This window comes from Phalacrocorax carbo, chromosome 7 (assembly GCF_963921805.1).
Source record: "Phalacrocorax carbo chromosome 7, bPhaCar2.1, whole genome shotgun sequence".
Classification (NCBI taxonomy): domain Eukaryota; kingdom Metazoa; phylum Chordata; class Aves; order Suliformes; family Phalacrocoracidae; genus Phalacrocorax; species Phalacrocorax carbo.
This window is the reverse complement of record NC_087519.1, coordinates 3,584,157-3,609,115: the sequence shown is the minus strand read 5'-3', so window position 1 is coordinate 3,609,115 and position 24,959 is coordinate 3,584,157. Positions and strand designations below refer to the sequence as shown.

General features: G+C 50.8%; 2 protein-coding genes across 4 annotated transcripts in view; both read right to left on the bottom strand.

Moving 5' to 3' along the window:
- Positions 1 to 5,019, bottom strand: part of IGDCC3 (immunoglobulin superfamily DCC subclass member 3) — a 112,373-nt gene extending 107,354 nt beyond the window's left edge. Inside the window, exon 1 of the mRNA XM_064456083.1 lies at positions 4,704 to 5,019. Coding sequence (XP_064312153.1) covers positions 4,704 to 4,770 — 67 coding nt within the window. The 5' untranslated portion in view covers positions 4,771 to 5,019. The remainder of the gene's footprint in view (positions 1 to 4,703) is intronic.
- An 8,160-nt stretch (positions 5,020 to 13,179) lies between these two features.
- Positions 13,180 to 24,959, bottom strand: part of IGDCC4 (immunoglobulin superfamily DCC subclass member 4) — a 97,267-nt gene continuing 85,487 nt past the window's right edge. For all 3 annotated transcript variants that reach the window (XM_064456081.1, XM_064456080.1, XM_064456082.1), the window contains 3 exons: positions 24,310 to 24,544; positions 17,078 to 17,242; positions 13,180 to 15,264 (listed from right to left, as the gene is read on the bottom strand). In XM_064456081.1, the coding sequence (XP_064312151.1) occupies positions 14,734 to 15,264; positions 17,078 to 17,242; positions 24,310 to 24,544 (931 nt within the window). In that variant the 3' untranslated portion in view covers positions 13,180 to 14,733. The remainder of the gene's footprint in view (positions 15,265 to 17,077; positions 17,243 to 24,309; positions 24,545 to 24,959) is intronic.

Sequence of the window (24,959 nt, the reverse complement as noted above, 5' to 3'; positions counted from 1 at the left end):
GGGGTTTCAGCCCCCAACTCTGCAAGAAAGCATCAGGGAGGCGGCTGTCCTTGCGGCTGGTCCCTTGCACAGACCTGGCAGGGCACGGACTGGCCACGTGGTACATAACGATGCTTGTGGACCAGAGACATGGTGGTCGGGAGAAGCATGAAGGCATGAGGCTGCCGAGATGCCAGGCACCCTGGCATCACGGTGCCAAAACCACCAGCCACCAAAGCCCCAACACTCAGCCCTTGAAATTCAGCTTGAGTACTGGCAGGCAGGACTGGATGGTGCGCAAGGAGAGGAAAGGCAAGGTCCTTCTGGAGGAAGAGAAGTTTCTGTGCACAGTAAAATCTTCAAAACTCTTAATTGCATACAGGGGATTCAAAGGAAACACAGCACTCTCTCCTCCCTGCCACCCCTTCTGCCTCATCACCTCCCACCCTGAAGTTCAGGCTGGAGGAAAGCATCGCCTCGCTCCTCTTAAGGAGCCGGGCACCGCACCGATCCCTGCTTGCTCCAAAATCAGAGCTGTTTCAACAAAACACTAGCACTTCTCTCCCTTTTCACATACTCTCAGGCTGCAGCAGCAAAGACCCTTTTGCAAAAGCATCTTCCCAACCCAGCAGAATCACCCGCCACAACCCGCATCCTCCTGACTTGCCATTAGCTTCATCAACACAACCGCATGCACAAGAACAACAGGAAAAAAAAAAAAAAAAAAGGCAGCAAATCCTTGACTCTGGTCTGAAACTCTGGTTTTAAATTACCAACGCAGGAGCGGGTCTGGGTTGTTAAGTGACTGGGCTCCTCTCGAGTGGAGGGTGCGATACAACAGTGACATTCGATATAATAGCGAGGCCAGATCAGCGTGCTGTGTGCTTTTCTCGGTACGCTCGCCTGTTTGCCTCTCTCTTCTCTTAAAGCGCAATTATTGACATGTTCGCCTCCTTAACCATCAGTTTTATATGCTTGCCAAGGACTCCTGAACATGTGTAAACAATTATTTTTATTTTCTTGCAAAACCAAAATGTTACATATTCTTTTGGATAAACAGACTCGGGTAGATTTTCATGAGCCCTGCTACATAATTTATTAGTTTCTAAACTCTGTAAAACTAAAAGCTCCAGTAAAGTTCAAATAAGTTTGTGATTTCAAAGTAATTTTGAACGGACTATTCCTGTTCCTGCCCGATGTTATTCAGTTGATTTAAATGGGAATTCTTAATCTGCAGAGGGGGACTCCTGTGTCGTTTTGTTAGACCAAATAAAAGGACAATATCCGGGGTCAGAAGCGCAGGAGCGCAAAGCATGAAATATAAGGGGGGAAAAGGGGGCATGGAGAAAAGCATCTTCTGTCCCAGATCTGTTGCAGGCTGCAAAACGAAACGCATGGTCTGCTCGAGTGTGTGCTGGATGAGCTCGCTGCTTGGGGGGGGGCAAGCCGGGCGCCGGCAGTGGCTTCACAGGAGCTCCGCTCACGCCGCTCCCCGTGCCACAGCCCCGCGTCGGGGCCCCGTCCTGCTCCCGCCGGAGCCCGCGCTGGATTCCAATGCCGCGGCGAGGCGAGCAAGCCGGGAGCGGCCATCCCAGAGCGGCGGAGAGAGATGTTTCGAGGCCGCGGGACAGGGAGGTGCAGGAGGAACAGCATCCCAAGGGTTTGTGAAGCTGGCACTGCACGGGGTCGCTGCTTGGCACGTCACACGCTGTGACACAGGACTCTCCAGAAACAAGGAAATCAGAGAAAGAAAAGTTTGAGCAGACAGAAGAGAGGGAGAAAGGCTTTCTCATTTGCACACATAAAATGAGAGCAGTTTTGCAGCTCTCCGCCGGGCAGTCCTGCTGCTGAGCTGCTCCACGCTGGCCCGTGACACGCTGGTTGCACCAGGGTACGTGGGCCAAAACTGGGATAGAGCAGGAAGGAGAGGAGTGGGGAACTGGGCTGTAACCTTGGATCTGGAGCTCTCTGCCCAACTCCTCTCCCCAGGACCCTCTCCCAGCTCCTAAGCAAGCGCAGAAGCTTGTGCTGTACAAGTTCCAGTGTCTGACAGGTAATAAGAAAAGGAACAACTACACTAGTTTAGGATTTCTAACTCTGCGCAGGGGGTGGCAGGGCAGATCAGGCGGGGACCAACCTGCCCTATTCCCCTCTCTATCAGCCAGCTTTTAAATACTTCCAATGCAAAGTTTAGTTTTGGCACCGCGGCGGCCCCAGCAGATGTTTGCGTGCCACTGGCACGGGTGGCTGCACGCTCGCACCCCTGCGTGAGCCTCGCGCCCAGCACCGGTCCCAAACGTGGTGCACAAGTACACGGCTCTGAGATGACCGCCCCTTTTCGCCGGCCGCATCCACCACGCAGGAAAACCACGTCCTGAGATTCTCCTGTTGAACTCCCCGAGAGACACAAAGCCCAAACGTGGGCTTGAATTTCATAGACCATCTTGGAGTATTACTGGGGAAAAATGATACCAGAAACCCTCTACATATATTAAGAAAAAGGATGGGGTATTACACCAATTTAGGAGAAAACAATCCTTTTTTTGCACCTAAAAAAAACCAACAAAGCCACACAGAGCAGGAATTAGTGAAAGCTTATAGCTTTAATAATTTAGAAGTAAGCCTACTTAAATATAAATGATGATGTTTAATTCCAAGGCTGTTACTGAGCGGGGCTGGGGAGCCTCTCGTATCCAATGCCCGCCTTTGAATGCCGGGCTCAGCAATAACAGACAAAAGCTGTCCACCACCCAGAACAAAGAGCTCCAGGAAATTAAAAAAAAAAAAAAAAAAGAAGGAAAGAAAATACTGTCTCACTGCTGAGCCACTCCAGCACGCTGACCAGCAGCTCCCAATGCCTGCTTCACAGTCCCCAGGCCAGCGTTTTGGGGAGTTTGAAAACCGCAGGGGTGGGAGCGGAGCATCCCGTCCCGCGCAGCGCGGCACCGCTCCCGACGCAGCACCCGTCCCCGCAGCGAGGCTTTCTGCTCCGGCGCTGACTGACACCGACGCGGGAGGGTTTATTAAATTCAGCAGAGCGCAGAAACGCATTGCCTCGCTGTTGACCGCATCTAGAGCGTATAAACCCACCGAGGGGGGGAAATACCTCAGAACAGAAAAAATTCTAAAGTGCGGCCAAGCACACTTCAGCGGGGCCAGCAAAACACACCCCAAAGTCAGGAGCCACTGACCTGCCAAGTCGCAAAATAAACACACACACAGGGTGATTTGGACAGCAACAGGCGATAAATGAGACACAAACTCAACTTACTAAAGTTTTGCTTCCAAAAATTAACTTCTTTTCCTTCCCCCCCCCAATAAGTACTTTTTCAACCATCCTCAATGCACTCTTGCGTACCCAAGAATCCCAACAGAGTAACGAGACCTGCTTCGTTACATCCACTTCACAGATAACTTCTATTTCCCGTGAGTTACGCTGGCTTCTCCTCGCCGTGGCTGCTATGAACCACGTGGCGAGATTTATTATGGGAATAGCCCACATCCTAGTTTCCTAAACACCCCGGCAGCTAATCTCTGATTAATCTAACACACGCTTTTCTCCCTCTGACCACGCTGGGCTGCTTGTACATTTTTTTTAAACAATTCCTACTTTCCCTTATCTTTAAGGCTGCTAGGTGAGACGAGGGCAGGATACCCATGGGTATTTCGCTGCATAACAGCATCTTTCTCAGATTAGACCCATGCTTAAGCAGCATCACCAGCAGAAGGAAAATATTGCAATTTATCAGCAGGGCATGTGCACAGTAGGTCCAGGGAAAAATCCCTTTGATGTTTTTGTAGTTCGGCCCTGGTCCGGTGGGTGGTGTTACCAGTTGCGGCTGTGTGAACCAAGCCAGGCATTACAGGAGAGCACATTACTTGTGGGTTTGAAGTAGCTCACCGTCATCCCCGCAACTTGCAGCCCAACATCTCTTTTCTGCAGCTACCGCCTTTGCTAACAAACACGACGCGTGTGTTCGGGCGCTGCCTCCCGCTCCCATCGCCAGTGAGGATTTCGGGTCCGGTGGCCGAGCATGGATGCCCAACCACACCACCGCCACCGCAGCCATCCCATCCCTCCCAAACACTGGCCACAGAGGGGAGGGCCCCACAAACACCGCGGTCCCTTCCCCGGAGCCCTCTGCACACGTGGGTTTTCCAATTGAAAACACAGCTTTTTGGGGGAACACTGAAAACACTGCGTTTGGGGGAACACGTAGGGACTGTCTTCGGATGAAGGCGCTGGACGGGCTGATGTGGAAGCCGACAGCCGAAAGCCGTGGCCCCGACGCGCCCTCCCGAGGGACGAGCCCCCCGCTCCCGCAGAGGGGTGCTGCCACGGCGGGTGACACCAACGGCCGCGGCCGCACAGGCGGACAACACGCGTGCGGGGGCCGCGCTCGGTCCCTCCAGCCCCCCGGAGCTGTTCGGCCCCGCTCAGCCTCCGCGGCGGCCCGATGCCACGGGGACGGGCTGAGCGCGGGGGACCGGGACCGACCGCAGGGTGGGGAAAGACGCGGGGGGACCAGCACGACCCCGGCCACCACGGGAGTGATTGGGGTGGGGGGGGGGGGATGCGAAGTGCGGGAGGGACCGCGGGCAGGACCGACCGACGGACGGACCGACCGACCGAAGGGCGAGCGCGGCGGGGAGCGGCGCCGACGCCGGGCGCGGCGGCATGTCCGTCCCCCCCGCCCGCTCCCCAAGCCCAGCCCGGTTCTTACCTCCGCGGCAGCCGAGCAGCAGCAGCCCCAGCAGGCAGGCGGGCAGCGCGGAGCCCGGCGGAGCCATGGCATCCCGGGCGGGCGGGCTCGCCTCCCTGCGCCCCACGGGGAGGGAGGGAAGGAGGGAGGCGAGGCGAGAACCACCCCCCGCTTGCGGAGAGCGGGGCGGGGGGGGGGAGGAAAGGAGAGGGGGGCGGAAAAAAAAAAAAAAAGGGCAAAAAGCGGATTTCAGCGCTGCTCCCCTCCGCGCGAGCACGCCGCCGCGCCGGGCGGGCGGGGGGGCGGCGCTGAGGGAGCGGGGCCGCCGGCGGGCGGGGGCGGGCGGGCAGCGCCTTGCGCCATCTTGCGCATCCGCCGGGGCCGCCGGCAGCGCCGCGCCGGGGCCGGCCGGGCTGCGGGGTGGCGGCGGCCCGGGGAGGGGGGGGGGACTGTGCCCGGGACCCTCACCGGGTCTCCCCGCACCGCAGTTCTGTCAGCAGAGCCCCCCGCACCGGGGCCACTGCATGGGTCTCCCCTCAGTGGGGGCACCTCATAGGTCTCCCCTCACCAGAGCCTCCTCATGGGTCTCCCCTCATGGGTCTCCCCTCACTAGAGACCCCATCATGGGTCTCCCCTTCACTAGAGACCCCCTCACGGTTCTCCTGTCACCAAAGACCCCTCACGGTTCTCCCCTCACCAAAGACCCCTTACGGGTCTCCCCTCACCAAAGACCCCCTCCTGGCCTTCCCTCACCAAAGACCCCCTCCTGGCCTTCCCGAGCTTGTGGTAATCATATGGGAAGAAGTTTCCTTACTCTCTGCCCGAGGTGCTCTCTCCTACCTGTCACTGCCCAAAACAACCTGTTTTTGGCAATGGTGACAAGTCTGCAGCAGTGGACGAGGGCAGGGTCCCATCCCCGGGCCAGGGAGCTGCCTCTTACCTGCCCTTAGCGATGGGACCCAAAAATATGGCATTAAAACAAGGGAAAGCACTCATGAGACAGCAAGATCTGGGTGGTTCCACCGAGCATTTCACAATGCCTGGAGGTGACTGGTGTCCTCAGGAAACAGGGCAGTGGGATCGCAAAGCGATGGCCACGAGATCCTGGGGACTGGAACGAAGAAGAGCTTGGCTTTTCCCACCCCAGTGCTCCTTAAACGCTGTCATAAGGTGACTTACCCAGGTCAGTCACGCAGATATTGGACCAACCAGCTCACTCTCAAAGCGGTCCCAGTGAGGAAGGACCCAGTAAGGGATGAGTCTGCTCCTAAACCCTGCTGCAGCCCTCGAGATAATTTGTCCACCCTCCTGGCATGAAATGAGGGTAACGCATCCCTGCGTGGCGCTGAGCCCTAGAACTCATGGGGTATTTTGCTGCCTTCCAACTGATCCTGCCCAGTCCATTGCCCCATGTTCTCTGCAAACACATCACCATCAGCAGCAAAAATCATCTTTGCAATGGCAGCTCAAAGCCTTTTGTGGTGTTTGCTTGGGGGGAAAAAACAACTGGGCAAAAGAGAAGTGGATCCTACCTAATGTATTTTTTTCCAAATAAAAACAGAGCTGATGGACTGGGTTACTAAGCCCTGTAACTGTGCCCAGAAACCTGGTGACAAACACTTTGTAAAGAGGAGCAACGCGTGGCTCCCCTGGATGGTGTGCCCTGAGCGTGTTGGAGTCAGCTAACGAGGAAAGAAGACGTCACTACATCTGCTCCACATTAAAGCTTCCCTCATTTAGCAGAGGGCTGAGCTGTACAAGGTTGCTTTCAGCCAGGGAAGAATTTGCTCTGGCTCCCTGAGCCTCTCGGTAACATCTGAATTTCCGTGCTGTCCCTGACCTTTTGGCACCAACCCTGCTCCTGTTCCCCAGCCGTCTCCCTGGCTCCTGCCGCGGGGCCCCGCCAACGTTCCTGTAACGCTCGCAGCCGTCGTGGGCTTGTGGCAGCTCCTGGGATGCTGCTGGCATCAAGTATGGCTTGCGGGAATTAATAACTCCAAGGGAAACAAAGCGCCGTGTGTTTTACAAGGTGTTTTCCCCAGAAACCACAGATTTTGAGCGCTTTTGCTCCCATACACAGGCGATGGCCAGTGTGGCAGCGGCAGGACCCAGGAGCTGGGGGAGGTAGCTACGTGTTTGTTGAACTCCACCAAATTCAGTCCTGTGTCTTGCAAACGACACTTGTGACGTTGCTGGTGTCGCATTCACATATCCCAAGTGCGGGTTGTTCTGCTGAACAGGACTCAGATGAAAAGCTATTAGATTTTTAAAGAAAAATGCAGGTTTGGGGCTCTCGTTAGAGCCACCTGAGAGCAGGAATCTGGAGCACTCATGTTTTTCTGGGCTCCTCTGTAACCATGAGGGCTTAAAAAAGTCACTTTGTATTGGAGGCAGGGATTTGCTTATCACACTGTAAGCAGAAATTGGAGCCTTTTGAAAAGCAGCGGGGTTACAGGAGCAGCAGTGCCCAGCCCGAACCAAGGCTCCAAACCCCTTCCCTGCAGAGCAGTCATGGGCTCCATCCCTCCATCCTCCCTCCTGCAGAGGGGCACAGGGTCTGTCCGTCCATCTGTCCTCCCTCTCCGCAAGGTTATCCTCCACGAGCACTGGCCTCAGAGGGTGTCGCGCACCCCTCACTCCTTGCACAGTGAATTAGAATCATAGAATCACAGAATCGTTAAGGTTAGAAAAGACCCTTAAGATCATCGAGTCCAACTGCTAACCTATCGCTGCCAAGCCCACCACTGAACCATAGCCTCAAGCACCACATTAACCCTTCTTTTAAATACTCCAGGGATGGAGACTCCCCCACCTCCCTGGGCAGCCTGTTCCAGTGCTTGACAACCCTTTTGGTGAAGAAGTTTTTTCTAGTATCCAACCTAAAATTCCCCTGGCGCAGCTTGAGGCCATTTCCTCTCATCCTATTGCTTGTTACCAGGGAGAAGAGTCCAACCCCTGCCTTGCTACAACCTCCTTTCAGGTAGTTGCAGAGAGCGATAAGGTCTCCCCTCAGCCTCCTCTTCTCCAGACTAAACAACCCCAATTCCCTCAGCCGCTCCTCATAAGACTTGTTCTCTAGACCCTTCACCAACTTCACCAACTTTGTAGCCCTTCTCTGGACATGCTCCAGCACCTCAATGTCCTTCTTGCCGTGAGGGGCCCAAAACTGCACACAGTACTCGAGGTGCGGCCTCACCAGTGCCAAGTACAGGGGCACGAACACCTCCCTTTCCATGGGCTCCAATAGTGCTCCTGACTTACACCAATTAACTGCAAACTGAGGTCCCCAAGACACCGTTAGTAGTTTCAGCAGATGAAGTGAGAGATTAACTTGTCTGAGTTCACTCCATTTATTATTCAATGTGTAATTGTGGTTTCCCTGTCTGCTAACAGCCTGGGAGCTTTTCACTTACATACATACGCGTGGGTTTTTAGCATGTTTTGTGGTCAGTGAGCAAAAGGGAGGGGAGCAAAAATCGCGGCACCCACCTGGAGGCACTGAGCCAAGAGCCGTCCCTGCAGTGGTGGGAGAGCCCCGCGACGTGCTCCTGGAGGCTGCTTTCCCGAGCAGAAACCCCTTTCCATCCACTTTTGGCTTTATAAGCACACAGGTGGCGTGGTGGCAGGGGCCAGCGGTTGTCACCAGACCGAGGGGATGCCTCCTGGCACTTAGATGCCTGGCTGAGGAGGAGCTGTGTGTTCTCCGTGAATTGAAAATGATCGTGTCACTGATCCACCAGTTTTGCCGTCAGTGGAAATGCGCGTGGGGAGCCAGCATGAACAATGAAACCCACACGGTTGTACCTGCCACACAAATCATGGGTCTGACTGTGCTGGTGCAACTGCTGCTCCGGTGCTTTGCTGGAGGGGAGGGGGTCAGAGGAGTCCCCATGAGATGCAGTTTCCACCACCAGTGTCCGCTGAGCACCCGTGGAGCAGCCCTGGCCGCCTCGCTGCATCACGCAGCCCGTCGCCTCGTGCTGTGTCGTTTCCCGGTGGGTTGAGCTGGGCAACGCGCTGCACTGGGCACTTGTAACTTACTGAGTTACCCGAGACCACACGAGACCCGAGCCCGCAGCAGTGATATTGCCAGCTGCACGATAGCACAGTGTACCAGGGCGATAAAGGCTGGGAAGAGAATACAAATGCCTTGCTCTTATCTTCCCTTCTCCATGGTCCCGACACCCCTGTAACTGCTGTGACCATCCCTCTGCTCTGTTCACCCACGCGCTGCCCCGTTTGCAGCCACCCCACTGTGTCCCCTCTCAGCAGCCTCCCACCAGCATCTCATGCTGCGAACTCAGAGCTGGGAGTGGGATTTGCTGTTAGCTGCCACCACCCCCCCGAAGGTCCTTCCTTGCTCATTTGTGGGGTTACCTATCGTTAGGAGAAACTCTCATCAGAGCTATGCAGTCTGACACAGTTCCCTTTAACCACTATCAGAGAACACTGTGCTAAGTGCAGATTTATTGCCTCTGTAACGCAGATAAAATGTGATTTTATGGCTCCGTAGTCCTGGCAGCATAAAGTAATAATGGAAACTATCCACTCAAGTAGGGAATGCATCCCAGAAAGAAAGGGAGATGCATGGGAGGTTAATAGCGTGTCCTCGGGCACTGCCAGATATCCTCTTGGCAATCTCGCTGGCCGCGAGCTGCTGAGCATTCAGCCCACCGCGCCATCCAAGAGCTCTCACTGTTCATTTGCTAGAAGCTTCTGCTTATTCTTCACATTAAAAAATTCCCCAGCAAGATAAGGCATGAAACTGGACAGATATGGGTTGTTTTCTTTTTTCTTACAGGAATCATGTCAAAACTGAGAAATGAGCGAGCATCAAGAAACACCCAACAAACCCAATCTCTGCCCACACCTGAAATCCCCAAAGTGACGTCTAAGGAATCAGGCACCCACCATCATCCCACGTTCCCAACCTCCACGGTTACGAGCTCAGGCACTGAACTGGCACGAGCGTGTATCCTGCGTCCTGCTCCCGCCGCCGCTTCCCACCAGCGAGGTACACCCTTGCCGTGGAAGGCGCTCTGCCACGTGGCCCCGGGTCCGCCAGCTGCAGGCTCCCGCGCAGATCCAGCCAGGAGCGAGCGACTCGGACGAGCAGGAGGCTGGAGTCGAGCCGTTAGGAAACGCACGTGCAGGCCACCCCGTGCTGGGAGGCACAGCTCCAGCCCGGCTGACGCTGCCCGCAGGGACGCGTTGCAGGTCCGTCTCCGGCCAACCCACGCAGGCAGAGCACTCTCCGGCCACCCCCTCCGTGCTTCGAGGGGCAGGGTACGGCCCGGCACCTAACAGCAGATTTCCCAGGGTCCGGCCACTCCAAGCAGAATCAGCCTTCCACGACAGACCTTCTCTTGGAGCAAGAGCTGTAACACACTGCATCGTGAGACAAATTCCACTCTTTTTTTTTTTTTTACTATTTTATTAATAACCCATTAGTTAAGGAATATAAGGACAACGTCTTCTTACACTTTAACACTAAAGAGTATTTGTGGAGTAAGAACAGTCTCTGAAGAAATAAAGTTATAATTAAGTACAGCATGGAACCAAACACAGACACAATCTTCAAACGAGATCAAGTTCTGGTTACACATCCTTATGCACTGTGTAGAAAAATTAAAGGAAATTTAATTTTAAAATATTAGCAAGGGAATACAATAACAGAACTAGATGGTAGATTTCTGCTGGACTAAACACCTCTTTTCTAATCAACACCTTTGTTAGAAAAGACACGATGATCCCCTCAAAACACCTATTCCTAATGAGATCAAAACCATATATAGTGCTCTATTAAAATGGTTGTTTTCTCACGCAGCGGATTTAATGGGCTGATCCCAGGTTTGTTAGCTAGTAATGTAAAAAATTCTCAAAACCTAGATTATAAGTTATCTCATTTGAACTATTTAAACCAGAACTTTGCTGTCTGTTAACAAGAAATCAAATCGACAAAAAGTTGAGATTTTTAGCCGAGTCGCGTTTCACGTAACAAGGAATTAGAAGAAATAAAAGGATGAGAATTGCGACTCTCGCAGCAGCACGGGGAATATACAGTTGTGTAGCCAAACGGTAACATTAATACTACAAAATTATGCCAGTGAGACAAACCTGACCTTTTAACAATGTAAAACAATATACACCAGCAAGAAGTTGAACAGCAATAATCTTTAGTGTTACTGAAAGGAAGAAAAGGGAGAAAGGAGCCTGATGCGTAGGAACATATATTAAGTACGATGGGTAATTAAAGGTATCAACAGTTTGTGTGTCTGTGAGAAATCTGCAAGAAAGCTACTTATTTCATGATAAAAAAATATATGCACTGGTTGTTTCAGCTTTACACAGAAAATGTGTTTTATCTGTCTTCTTCCATTCGTTTCTAGCCGAGACTAGAACAGGTCCCACGTGCGCTGAGGACAGGAGGGACCTGGGCGCAGCCGAGTTAGACAAGGACCCCCCGCACCGCACGGACACGCGTTTGTACAGAGAGCGGCTTTGCTGGTGCCCGAGTGGTGATCTCTTGGCTCCGAGGGATCCGCCTCGATTTCTGTAGCTGAGGTCTGGCGTACTGGTCCACGGCCACCGCCGTACTCGGGAGATCCAAACGCTGCCAGTTTCACACTCCGGTACAATTTGGTGGGGTGTAACGAGATCAGAATAAGCCTCAGCGTGAGGAGACAAAGTATTTTTGTGATGCATAAGCAGAATTGTTTGTACTCTGCTGCATGTCCCGCAAAACGCTCTGAGCACGTAACTAACTGGGTGGTTTTGTGATCGGCCCAAGGTGAGCCAGGGGAATGGTGCCACACTGCGCCTGCATGTGTTGGCTTCAGTGGCAGGCGGGGGGAAGATTTTAGGCAGATCAGCAATGCTCACCCTGTGGCTATATGATTGCTGAAGTCAGCACGGACAAAGCAGAGGGTGCCTGTACAAAGGAACCACCAGAAACCACGACACACCCCTAAATGGGCCACTGGACTGAGCTGCATCCCCGCATACCCCCTGGATGGAAAGCTCGGGGCCGGTGCACGACCTGCCCCAGGTACAGCATCACAACAGGGAGCAGGGAGAACTGCAGTGCCCCGGCCATACCCGCTGCTGGCCAGACTCCTCCTGGTGCTGCCCGCCGGCAGCCAAGGCGCTCAGCAGAAGCGGCCCTTCAGCATGCTGCAATGCTCGCAGGCGGGTGACTTGGTTTTGGAGGTGAAAGGAAGTCACATGGGTTCCTCTGGAGTGAGTTTGTTGGAGAAGGATCCTTCTCCCTTTCTGCACATCAGCAGCAGCAATATGGTGTGTATGGGGTCTGTCTTGTCACTGGGGAAGGGCAAGGACTCTTCCACAAAGCTAGCTGCAAACTGAGGTCCAGCTGTAACAATCTGTCCCCACCCTCCACAGCTAGTGCCCGATACTCCCCAGCTGGAGGGTTTACACCTCTGCAATTGCATCCGCTCCCATATAACTGTGAATTGCCCTTATTGCCCGCAATAACACTTCACTGCCTTATCTGTAACCCTGCTAAGTCATTAGTTTCAAAGTCTTGTGGCAGTGAGTTCTGGAGGTTATTTATGCACCTCCTCTGCCCAGTTATGATTTCTTGCCTCTCTAGCTTCTTGCTCTGGTAGCGTGCACACACACAAGCTCCTGCCTAGCATGCTCACTGGCACTGATTTCCAGTCTCTGTGCCACAGTCTTTCAGAGTCATGGCACTTCAGAGCGTGGAACGTCATTTCTGAGACTCCTCAAGATACTGAGCAGCAGCTAGAGCCACAGAGCAAGTGCAACGAGTGGAAATACACCCATTTCCCAGAACGGTGTGTCATGCTGGGAGGAGGTGCTGTAGGATGGGGAGAGGTGGAAGCTCCAATATCCTTCCCAACAGGGTACACAGAGGCTTGGAGGTCCTCCTCTACTGAGGAGCTGGAGCTAACAGGGTTTGATGGAGGATTGCAAGGACATGGGCTGGTACAGCTCAGCTCCAAACACAGGGCACACTGTGACACGGCTCTTCACAACAGAATTGGGATAGGGTGCTGGCAGAGCAAGGTTCTCCTTGCTGCAAGCAGTGGTAGCTCAGTCCAGATTTCACCACAAAAAACAAAGTCTGAAGTCTTTTACAGGATCTCAGGTCAGCACACAGCTCCCCATGGAGCTTTGGGGAAATTTTGGTAGGAAAAAGAGGGACATGAGCATCTTTTCCCTCCTTTTTAAAATAAATACGTGGCCAGATGTCTGAATCCTCCAGGAAGGCAGAACATTGACTAAACACCCAATGAACAGAATTCCCAATCCTTATTACCCCTGAGGAGCTGGTCCAATCTGTAGCGATCCCAGTGAAACTCTGCAAGCCTGGAACAGGAGAAAGGTAAAAAAAAACATTCACCCAACATCAGAAGGCCACGCTGAGAGACACGTCAGTGGTAAGCAAGCCGTGTCAGCAAGGAAGAGTCACTGGATGATTTTCAAAAGTTATCTGTAACAAACCCAGACTGACTGGTAGGAAAGCGAGGATTAGATTTTAATTTTTAAGCTCTGGTGGTGCTCTGGTCTTTAAAAAAAAAAAAAACAAACGCCAAAATAAAAAGCACTTTGGCCAGGACTCTCAGAAGTGACCAGAAAATTTCACCTGTTCATCCAAAGCCTTCAGCAAGTCCACTGCTTACAGAGGCTGAGAGCTGCTCTCTGGAAATCAAAATCATCTGAGATGTCTCCACTTGAGCACAAAAGAAAAAAAAAAGAAATAGGTGTCCCCATCTTACTTTTGCAATTGTTGTTTCCTTTTTCCCCGAGATCACAAGTTAATTTTGCAATTGTTGGTTCTTTTTTCTCTTCGCTAGTATAAGGTTCTTAAGGAAAGATGGATCAACATCCTGCCAGCTGAAGCAGTCTCCTGTGGCCAGCTCCTGCAAAACAGAGTCCTACAGAGAAACACAACCCAGCTCTCCAGCTGTAAGGAAGGTGTCCTACAGCAGCACTCCGAAACAAAGCAAGAGAGACACCAGATCTGCAGCACTATGCATTAAAAAAGAGCCAACAACCAGTGCAAACATATTCTTTAGAAAAAGGCAGTATAAGAATAAGTTAAAACCTATGATGGACTATAACAAAAGACTAGATCTACTGCTTTTTTTCTCCAACAGACATGAGGTAGTTGTGTTGTTAGGGAGGGAAAAAAAAAAAAAAGAAAGAGAGAAGTAGTAAAAATGCTACTCTATACCACACACTACTCCACTTTATAAAATTAAATAATATAAAGATGTTCCACGGAAATAAAAATACATGTTGTACATTAAAAGGACAGACGTGTACCTAAAATATTAGGTACAAGAACCTACATAAAACAAAGTCCAGGTTGGTGAAATGACCCAGACACTGAAGAAGGTTCTATATAGTACAAGTTGTTAGAGGCACTCGTAGAGTGTGTAATAAAAGGCCACTACATCAGCCTGCTAGTAATAGTTACTGCGGTAGCGCACAAAGAGAGCCTTATAATCCTTTTAACCACGGGAGGGCAGAAAAGGCTGGTGGTTACAGCTCACTGAATTTGTTTGTGTTGGCTTCCACCGCCTTGCGGGACTCCTCTGACAAAATTCATCCCAACGCTGCGAGGCAGTAGGCAGTGCCAAGGCGCTCCCTGGCGAAGAGACCGTCGTGAAGAATCACTCGGTGTACCCTGCCTCTTCCCAGCATTAAAAGACGTCTTGTCAGTCGCCTCGAGGACTACAGCGAAGTGACAGCCCCAGTCTAACGCAGAAGGTTCTAGCCGTGGTTTCACGTCAGACTTCGGCAGATGGCTCGATCCTGCTCCCAAGAAAACCAAGTTGCTCATCAGCTTCAGCGGGAAGAAGATGGGCCCTTACCAATCTACCTACTGATTTCTTGAAGGCAATATGTACAGCTGACAAGTCTAAATCCTGTTCTGGTGAGATGCTGCACCTTCTTAGCTCCTGCCGGGCTCAGTGAGTCGAGGGCATGCAGTACCTCACAGGGACAGGCCCTTACTAGTGCTTCTAGCTCTCCCATGATCAAAATCAGATTAGTTCACTCTTCAATGATTGTGGACACATGCCATGTTCTCAGATGCTGAGGATGAACTGGTTAAACCAGAGTTACTACAGAGGGGGGCCTCCTCTGGGGCCAGGGAAAGTGACTGGCACTTGACTGGCTGCACATCCCCCCTGCCTTCCTGGATGGAGTCCGAATCTCCGCTCTCCACTGAATCCAGACTTTCCCCGTGCCTGTGGAAGCCGTTGGTGAGCCCACGGATGCAATCGGCCTCTGTTCTGTTAGTCTTTCTGTCGGTACATAACAGCTCGTCCTGGGCCTGAACCTCAGGATTGCCCGTGCAGTCTCCCAGCACGTGGCTAGCATCCTGCTGGGTGCCGGGAGAGCTGGGAAGAGTCAGCTCTCCGCAGGGGAGCTCTTCAGGTTCCTGGTCCTCGGTTTCTGTCTCTTCACTCTCCAGGGTGTGCAGCTGGGAGTCATAGTCTCTGTCAGAGGCTGAAAAATCAGAATGGACGATGACCTCTGCTTCTACTTGGTGGAGGCTGGCCGGTGGGTGGTTTTTCTTAGCTTCATTCTGTTATCAAACAGGAAAAATTAAAAGTAATGTAAATGAAATTCAGATAATTGAGGTTGTGACCCAAGCAAGCACTAAAATGTATTTCTTTTTAATCCCACAGAGTGCAATGGGATGTACACATGCCTCTATTAAGCATTATCTTGATATGCTTCTCAGAGCTGAAGTCTTAAGAAGCATCTCAAATCACCTCAGGAACAGTATTCCTATTTTACACTTGGGAAAGGAAGTCCCAAGGGAGTAAAGTGATTTGCCCACAGTTTCTTGGGCAGGCTGGAGCAACCATTCCAAGTCTCTGTCAAAGACCACAATTTTCAAAACCTGCCAGTCTATTTCCATAATAAGGGCCAGATTTCTAGAGGGCGAGTGGGCAGCGCTCTGGGAAGCTGGCTTCCAAGACAGCTCATGATACAGACCCACAACTAAATACCAGGGCTCCTTTTACTTTCCTGGTTTAATTTTGGCTACGTATCACAAAATGTTTGTTTGTTAGAGCCCTGGTCACAGCTTGCAAAAGCTGGTGTAAAATCAAGCCCTTTAATTCACCAAGAAAACAACTGTTTCTCCTCTGCAGCGGTTAAGTGGAGTTCAGGCTACCGGTCTCTGCAAATCTGGCTAACGAGCAGGTCATTCTGCCAGATTATCATTCAATAATTTAACAGGCAAATTATTTTGGGAGCTCACAAAGAGCTCTCTAGGCAATCAGCGCTCAGATTCTGGGCCGAGAGTGACTTAGTAGCAAGAAGACAATTCGAAGTATGGAAGTGATATCCCACGTGTAATTTGCGCTTTCTGTTGAAGCCAACTTTGTGCATCATTTACATATTTTAACACTTTTTTCCTTTTGTTGACACACTCTGATGGCTAAGCTGTGCTGTAAATGGTGCCCTGTAATTGGGTTGTAAAACATTGTCTTAACTCTATCCACAATGTTAATTACATCCTGTGTATAATTGATTTTCACACTACTATCTGGGAAGGAAGCATAGGTAGGTTACTTAGAAGTAGTCACTGTGGGTGGAGGGTGAACTTCTTAAACCAATAATCAAAGAAATCTTCTGGTACAGAGTCAACCTGAGCAGGCGTCAGCTTGCTTTGCTGAGATGGTGGCACAGACATCACGACGCTTGTAGAAAGTCTCCCAAACACGGGAGTGCATATTTATTTTAATGAAGCAATATCAGAAACAGCATTTCCTCCCAATCTATGCACCCACATAAAGACGACAAGTGCAGTGGAAATTCCGTATCTGGAGAAGGAGTTTAAATCAACCCTTGATCTTTGACTCCTTTTACAGTCAAAAATGCAATCCCTCCTTCAGGCGAGCACGCTGTAGATCTTAATGACTCTGCTGAGCGCTGCAGCTCCTAACTCATTCAGCAGGCTGCCTGCTGCATGGCCGCAGCGAAGACTCAAAGCAGACCGCTGAGTCCTGGTCCTCAGGAACCAGGACTGTCACAACCCTGCTGACAACTGAGCTGTCTGACCCCGCTTGACCACCACCAAAGGAACAAGGCCACAGCACAGGCCCTCAAGGGCTGGCTGGAGACAATTTGAACGATCAGGGGAGAGCTGAGGCTTTGAGCGATTCTTGGAAAAAAACAAAAAGCTTGTACTCAATTCCCATCAGTCTCGCTGGTATACAACTCCTGTAGCCAGGAAAAAAAATAAAGCCCCTCATCAGCCAACTAAAGCTAGCTTAGAGAAGAAAACATTTTCTCCTGTGCTGCAAAAAGGAAAAAGGGAGATGGGGAACATAAATGGGAAAAACACATCAAAACACACAAGTCAATAAACGACCAAAGACACCTACCATCATGGCATCGTAAACGAGAGCTTGTAACAAAAGCTTCTGTCCCGCGCTGGAAGCGAGCTTCAGTGATCCGTTCACAGCAGAGAGAGGCTCTTTCGTGATGGTGTCCCCGTACCTGGCTATGCTGTTTGTCCAGGGCTGGTTGGCTGATTTATTCCATGAAGACTGCAGAAGAAAAGTGGGAAGAGAAAAGATCCATTTATCACTGATACAGGTTCTTATCCTCATAAACCTGAAATGAGAAGCACTTGAGAAAGTAACGTGCGGGTTGGGAAAATACCGTAGTGTTAGAAGACACAAGTTAAATGAAGAGAAAGCTGCTGATGGCATCAAAAATAAAAACGCTCGCTGCAACAGACTCACACAGTTGCCGTGTTAGAACAGGCTTTATCGCTCTGTACATGGTCTGATGTAGAACAAGTGGATAAAAGCTGCCAGGTGCTTCACAACTGGTCACAAAAGGGACTTTCCACCGATTCTCGAATTTTGAGGCCAAACAGGTATATCATGGCACAAGACGCCATTTAAAGGTCCACTGAAATCAACTCTCTGCAAAGCTGCGAACAACCCAGAGCAGTATGAGCCTACTGAAAAATAACGCAAAGCTGGAATGAACCGGGACGGCGGGAATCTGGGGCTGAATGGTTAGAGTATTTGCTTTGGCACAAGCGATGCTCTGCAGCGTGAGAAGAACCCTCACCTGTGTGCGCCGGCACGTGTGCTCCAGTAAGAGCTGAAGACAATGCTGAACTGCTTGCTCTGTGGTGCAGACAGACTTCCTGCTCCAAGCTAGGGCTTGGGTAAACACTCTGCCATTCCCCATCAACACAGAGGCACAAAACTGGGGGCTTTATTTAATTTTTTTTTTTTTTTTTTGCAGCAGACCACCAAGCAATTCTTAGCTCAGCTTTAAATCCCCTGGGCAACCAGTGTTACCTTGTTTGTAGATCTAATTAAATTATATGGGCTGAACACAATTTGTTCTGGGTTCTCTCAGCTTCCCCTTGCAATAAACCGTTGAATGCACACCTCTGTGTATGGGAAATGTGTGCCTTTAAGAGCTGAAGTTATTTAACAGCTCAGACTATTAGTTCACAGGCAGAAAAGTATTTTCTTTCCAGGTTTTGATTTTATTGGGCTGTCCTGCGTATACCTGAGCTCAGCCTCGCTACTGACTCTCATACATATATACACACGCGCTCAGATTTAAGGACCACATGAGCCACTTATCTCTGGGCTTGTTCCACAGCTGTTATACGTTGCCTGGATAGAAGTGAGAGGCTGACACAAGGCTGAAGCGAAAAGCCCAACCTGACACAACTGCGAGTGTGCGTGTGCATACAGAATAGTGCTGGTGTGAGCAGGATGGCTGCGTAGGGTGAAGATATACGATGCATCTGTTCAAACCTACTGCTCACGGTTGGGCAGGAGGAACCCAGGTTTCTGCTCTGCACATGCGGATGCTACTTACACAGGTCAGATCTATTCCAACAACAGTCAACATACCACGAGCCCAGCCAAGATGGCAAGGAGATTTCTGACATCAGCCTGACCTTGCGTGAGTCATTTGACCTCCTTGTGCCTCAGTCCATCTGGCTGGAAATAAGGTAGAAATACACGACCAGATGTTGTATGAAAGCCAGGCATTCCTAAGTCAGCTATTTAGCAAGACGCAAATGCTACCTCGTGCTGTTGGTGCTGGCAGAAGGCACATTAAAGCGCTCATGTACGCGCCGAAGGGCTGCCTGAGCCATTCCTGAGCACTGTCTGTCCTCCCGGGCTCAAGCACCTTGTGGGAGGCAGAGTAGCGTTACATCCCAGCACCAATCCCAAGTCACAGGAGCTTTGCTGCTGCCTCAGGATGGAAATTCAAGACGACAAGTAGTAAAGGGCCTCATTTACAGGACAGCACCCTGCAGAACGGTGACGTCCAAACCCAGCGCTGCGGATATCAAGCATTCACTAATTTAGAAGTGGATGCTGGAGGTAGCAGCTTTGCCATTCCTCTCTCTGCAATCCTCAACAATATATTCTGAGCCAAGGGCATTGCCTAATTGCTCCCCTTCTAAGCGGACAATCATTAAACTACACTTTAACAGCAAGAAATCAACCAAGCGATCACACACAGCTCACGATAAGGAATATCACTACATGCGAATACTCAAGGAACGTGTTCAATTTGCTTCTGCTGCCATCTGAAAGGCTTTCTGCAGCTCCATCGCTGACTGATGGCTTCTGTGCCTTTTCCAAGGAACATACGTTACTGAGCAAATACTGCCTGGAAATTTCAGCGTTGAACCTACACAAACACGCACACACGCACACAAATGTGTGTCCTATTATAGATGCTTACATGCATATTTGCCATCAGAAAGATCTGAGCATCATACGCATACACACACACAGAGAAAACTTGAAAACCTTCTTGCAGGCATCTTGTGAATACCAAAAAACATGGAAAGAAACAGGCAGCCCTACTGCAATCCCCAATGGACCATCTGTTAGCGGAAATGTCAATCTGCCATGTTTACATAGGTTTTGATGACTCTGGGAACAGCCTGTTCAGCTCTGGCTGAAATTGGCTGCAATGAAGAACAAACTTGTTTTGTACCAGTTTGCAACTTTCAACAAACAGAAAAAACCATCAGCCACACAACATAGCCTATATCCCACATGTTGTTCAAGCACATTATGTCTGAGAAGAAAAAAAAAGTCCCTCTTGGGGCTTAGTCTCTAAGGTTGGGGAGTGGCAATTAACTCTAGGTCTGTTTTCATCACAGACCTGAAGAAAGTCTTGTTTGCCTGAAAGCTTCTCTGCTTTTTTAAGCAGTATCTTTAGGTGTAATAAACAACACTATTTCTTTCTGCTCGAGGCAGGGCTAGTGAATGGCTGAAGGAAGACAAGGAAATATTCTCTTGGTTTTTACAATAGAACAATGAAGGCTAAGAGTGTCAGTCTAATACTAATTTAAAGAGGGAAAAATCCCTTTGTCAGTTCACTGCAAACACAAGAATGAAAACTAATAAAAACATCTTCCAGTAAAAGGTGTTTCCATTACAGCTAAATCCTTATCAAAGCAAACAAGCCTGTTCATTTTTAGCCTTTTTACAGAAACTCTGACTGGTAAAAATGTGCCTAGATCATGTTACCTTTTCAGTGACAAGTAATGATTTCATGCAAATATATGAGCTGAGAATGAACATGCAGGAAATGTCGATCTTGAAACCTTCCCTGTTCTATGAGGATGGTTATTTAAACTAGCTTGAAATCCTGTGCAAAGCAAGGGTGACCAACCACTTCAGATGTGCCCAGCTTTTAAGGGTGTCAGAGCGGAGAGAAAGGATTCATTGCTGAATGGCACCACAGCAGCCGGTGGAAGTGGGAAAACTCCGTTTCATGCAAACATGCAGGCATCCCTGCCCGCAGCTGCGCCTCTAAACAAGAGGCAACGTAACACAGACCTCTCCCCCACCAGATAAAGGAGAATCTCTGCTAGCTGTCACCAGGAGCACCGCTCTCGCCTAAGACTTTTCAGAAAACATTGGGACTTTTTTTCCACGCAGAAAAATTTCAACAAGATGAACAACCCGGGTAGATCGAAGTTCCCTGATGCATTACAGCTTTTGCTCTCCAAGTCACAGGGATGCTTCATGGGAAACACAGTCCCCGTGGGGAGGAGGCCCGCAGGGAAGAAGCGGGACAGCAAGCAAGGAAGGTTCCAGCTTGCAAGAAGCGCAACAGCAAACGTTCCCAAGACAAAACGCTTGGGTTTGGCTTCATTCAATGAAAAGCTGAAGTCTTCCATAGAAAGCAGATGCTTTTTAACGTTCTCCCCCACCCCCTAAATTGCTTGGCCCAAAAGCAGCAGTGACAGAGATGTCTGGAGCAGAGCCATTTTATCATCCTCAGTCCATCTGTGAGGGGAAACGGAGCTGCATCACCACAGGCTGTGCATTACAGTGTCATTTATAACGCAGGCTACTGAAGGCATCAGCCTGGGGGTCACCTGAAAGGGGAAGAGAGTAAGAGAGGAAAATCACTTGTCAGTGTATTTACAAATCCATGAGTGTGACCACTGGGAACACACAGAAAGGAAGGGCCTGCTAAATGGCTGAGCATACTCCTGCCTAATGGAGCTGTCAGCCATCCAGAGGGGCCCCGTGCCAACAGCTCGGCTGCAGAGCACCTTGTTGTCCTGCACGCAGGGGCAGGGTGGCCAGGTGGCTCCCCTGGGCTGTCCAGCAGCACAAAGACTGTCCCACCTTCCACTTGCACCATCCTGCACCCCCAGCATCACTCGTAGAATCATGGCCCTACGTTTGAAGGAACTGGTGATCTTGACTTGAAAACGACCAAGGGGACTTCTCAAAACCCTTGCCCACGATTCTTTGCAGGAGTCAGTTCAAATCTCAGCCTTGTTCAAGTCTTCCTACCTTTGGTCTCACTGTTCTCCAGCCCCCACACCTGCAAAGCAACATTCACTCACTTCTGACTGCTTATGGCATGGGGACAGTCCCCTCTTTGTGCTTGTACATCTCCTAACAACATGGAGCCTCCAATCTCCACTGGAGCCTCAGGCTGCCACAAGAATAAAAACAATAAAGAATAATGTATGAAATGCTAAGTAATGAGCCAGCTTGTGAAAATCCTGCAAGCATGGGAGCAGCTATCGCTGCCACTGCTAATGGCAAGTGTCACCCAAGCTATGCAGGAGAGGTTTCAGGAGCGTAACTTGAGGACGGAGAGGCAAGCAGGGAACTGGAGGCCACGCAGGCTGGAGCTGCCAGTTCCTTGGCACTGCAGCTGTACAAACCTGCCCAACAGTGGCAGCAGCATTGGACTAAGAGGCTGTCCCGGCCAACATCCTGAGCTCTGCGGTTACATGATATGCTGTTAAATAAAAGGGATCCTTGAGACATTTCTCACTCCCTTTCTTTATTGACTAGGACTGCAAGTGAAAGAACCCAACCTAGAGCACCCTGGGGAACTTCCCCTTGCCAAGCTGGATGAGGAATTTCCTTCCACAAGGATATTCTCTTTCCTGTGGCTCTACCACATTCCTTGCCATGGGCTTTCACAGCCCCAACCACACACAGCATGAGAAGAAAAGAGAAGGCAACAAGGGCAGCTGGTCACTGTAGCGTACAAAGCTCCTGGCAGCACTCAGTTCCATGCAGAGTCCCTGGTGGTTTTTGGCAGCCTAGCTTAAATGGCTGCTGGAAGAAGCTATTTGCAGCACACAAGACAACCCAAGGAACCTACAACCCACTCCTGGGCCTTGGCTAGTAGCGTTTTGTCTGCACGCAGGGAGATGCACACACTCACAACTGCACCTGACTCTGATTTACATCTGTTGTGGGGACCAGGCATGTGTGCACCGGCCTGGCCACACTCATGAGACCTGCCCAACTCCTTGACTGCCCCGCCAGGTAAAATCACATCACCATCGAGGCACGTGGCCCCTTGGCAACTGCAGCATAAAGATGTTTTTGGCCTTGATTATATATGTCAAGAGTACAGGGAGGCTGGAACGGTGCTCAGGGCTGGCTCAGGTGGCACCTCCAGCAGGAACTGGGCAGTGGAGGGAGCAGGGCCTCCTGCGTGGGAGCACATCTCCCTCCAGCGCCCACTCTCAGCAACAACAGCCTGTTGCTCCCGGCCACCACGAGAGCTCTCCCTCATCTGCCAGGTCATCCTCACCGGACAGCACGGGTGACAACACTGCTCTCCGGGTGGCTATGCGTGGCTGCTCCTCAGTGATCTTTGCTTCCCTATCCACATCCATCAAAAAAACAAGCTCTTTATTCTGCTGGCAAAAGTCCTCAGTGAATTTAGCTCTCAGTGGCCTTTCCCCATCCCATTACTGAGGCAGAAACAACACAGGCAGAATCACCCCTCTCCCCAAAGCTCTGAGATCTGAATAAAACTCCATTGCTGGATGCTGCCAGCCTCTGCAACAGATGCTGGGAACCCCAAGCTCTCAGGCTTAGCCCTGAGCAACCATGCCTTGGCACTTCCCTCTCCAGCCTCTGCTCTGCAAACATTAAAATCTTTGTGCAAACCTCCGCAGACAGGATTGCTGCTCTGGAAGAGAAATCTGGATATGCTGCCCCCCGAAAGGCCTCCCAGGGGAGGGAACTTCCCCCCACCCCGACCTGTTCTCAGGGTAAGTCACCATCACTGAAAACATTTGTTCCTTATTTAACAGAAAGAACTGTAGGAAATTCCTCACACTCTTCGGCTTGGGTCCAGACAGGCAGCTACATTCCACCGAAATCCACAGATGCGGCTTGGCTGCAAACTGCCTCTCCTTTAGCTGAATGCTGATCTGCCACGGCACTTGGGGATGGCCGAGAGCACAGCTTCAGGACTCAAAGGACTCTTAAAGCCAGCAGAAGATGTTGCATTTCCAAAAGACCATGCCTGCACTGACACTAGCAGCAAGGACGTGTCAAGCCAGGTATCCTGAACTCACCTTCCCTCCAGTGACACACGAGCGCATCGTTGATGCAAACGTGAAATCCCACGCGCTCACAATGCATTTGTTTTACTGAACCTCCTAATTACTTTACATGCTCTCCCTGGACTACAAAGAGAGACATAAACAGATTAGCTAAATTAGGCCAATTAAAGGTTCCCTAATGGAATGAAATGTTTCAGGCAAGCTTGAGAGAGGAAATGGGCAGGGAGGAATGAAAGACAATGCAATGTCAGGCAAACCAAGCAGGATAGGAAGAGACTACTTCAAAAAATAAGGTTCACAAATAAAATGTCACCTTTTGTGTATCTTCAAGGGTATTCCAGTAAACACACTATTTATGGACAAAACTCCTTTTACTCTAAGCAAAAGAGTATCCTGTAAGGCAAAGCATCTACTCTAGACATCATACTTTCTCCCACCATCTGTCTGCCACGGCAACAGGAGTAGTGCAGCTTCCTGCAGCAGTAAGTTTGGTAGCTGCTTTCTGGGGATGAGGGGTCACTGACCCAGGAGATGAAAACAGGTGGTAGATGGCAGGGGGATCTCAGACTTAGGTCTGACAGCCAAGACCGAGCCAGTCAGTTCCACATAGCAGGAAATGCGTAGCTGCCCAGCACCAGCTTGCAGCCAAGACTAGCAGCTCTTTGCAGAGCCAGGACAGGATCAGACCCTGGCTTCCCAGCAGCGACACACCAAGCAACAGCTCTTGCCTAGGGTGGGAGCCCAGTCACCATATGCATAGGTCCTTACCTTCCTCTTCCCATGGACAACGTCCTCAGGGAGGCTCATGTGGATGAGGCTGTGCACTTCTGTCAGTTCTGTGATGTCCCCCAGGGCCACAGGCGCATCCTCGGGGAGTGGGGACATGAGGGACTCTAGCTCATGTGAGTCCAAGGTGGCACTGGGAGCTGCCACCCCTTGCCTGCTCCGGTGGTAGTACGTGTGGTTGCTGGCTGCCTGGGAGTCCAGGCCTGGCAGGGCCTCCCTGAGGTAAAACAAGCAAGAGCTGACATCTCTCACGAGCTTCACTTTCCTCTGTCCCAAAAACCCATGGACTGCCAGACAGTGATCTCCTCCAGGCCACACAGCCTGTCCTTGTGGAAGCAACCAGGCCCAAGCTCCCGCCCTGATGCTCCGGAGGAAGGGGATCCTCTATCCACATCCTACTGTAACAGCTTGCGCTGCAGCATCCTCTCCCCAGATGCATCTCTTCACCACCTTCACTAATTCTAAAGTTAATACAAAGCATGGTGCTGTGCACAAAGCCCTCCCCTCGCCAGTGGATCAGGAGTCCCAGCACTAGAGCAAGCGCTCTCTAACTCCTGCCCGTGGGGAGTCGTGTCACTCCTGTCACCCCTGCTTTACAGATAAGAGATGCAACAGGATAGAAAAGTTGGGTG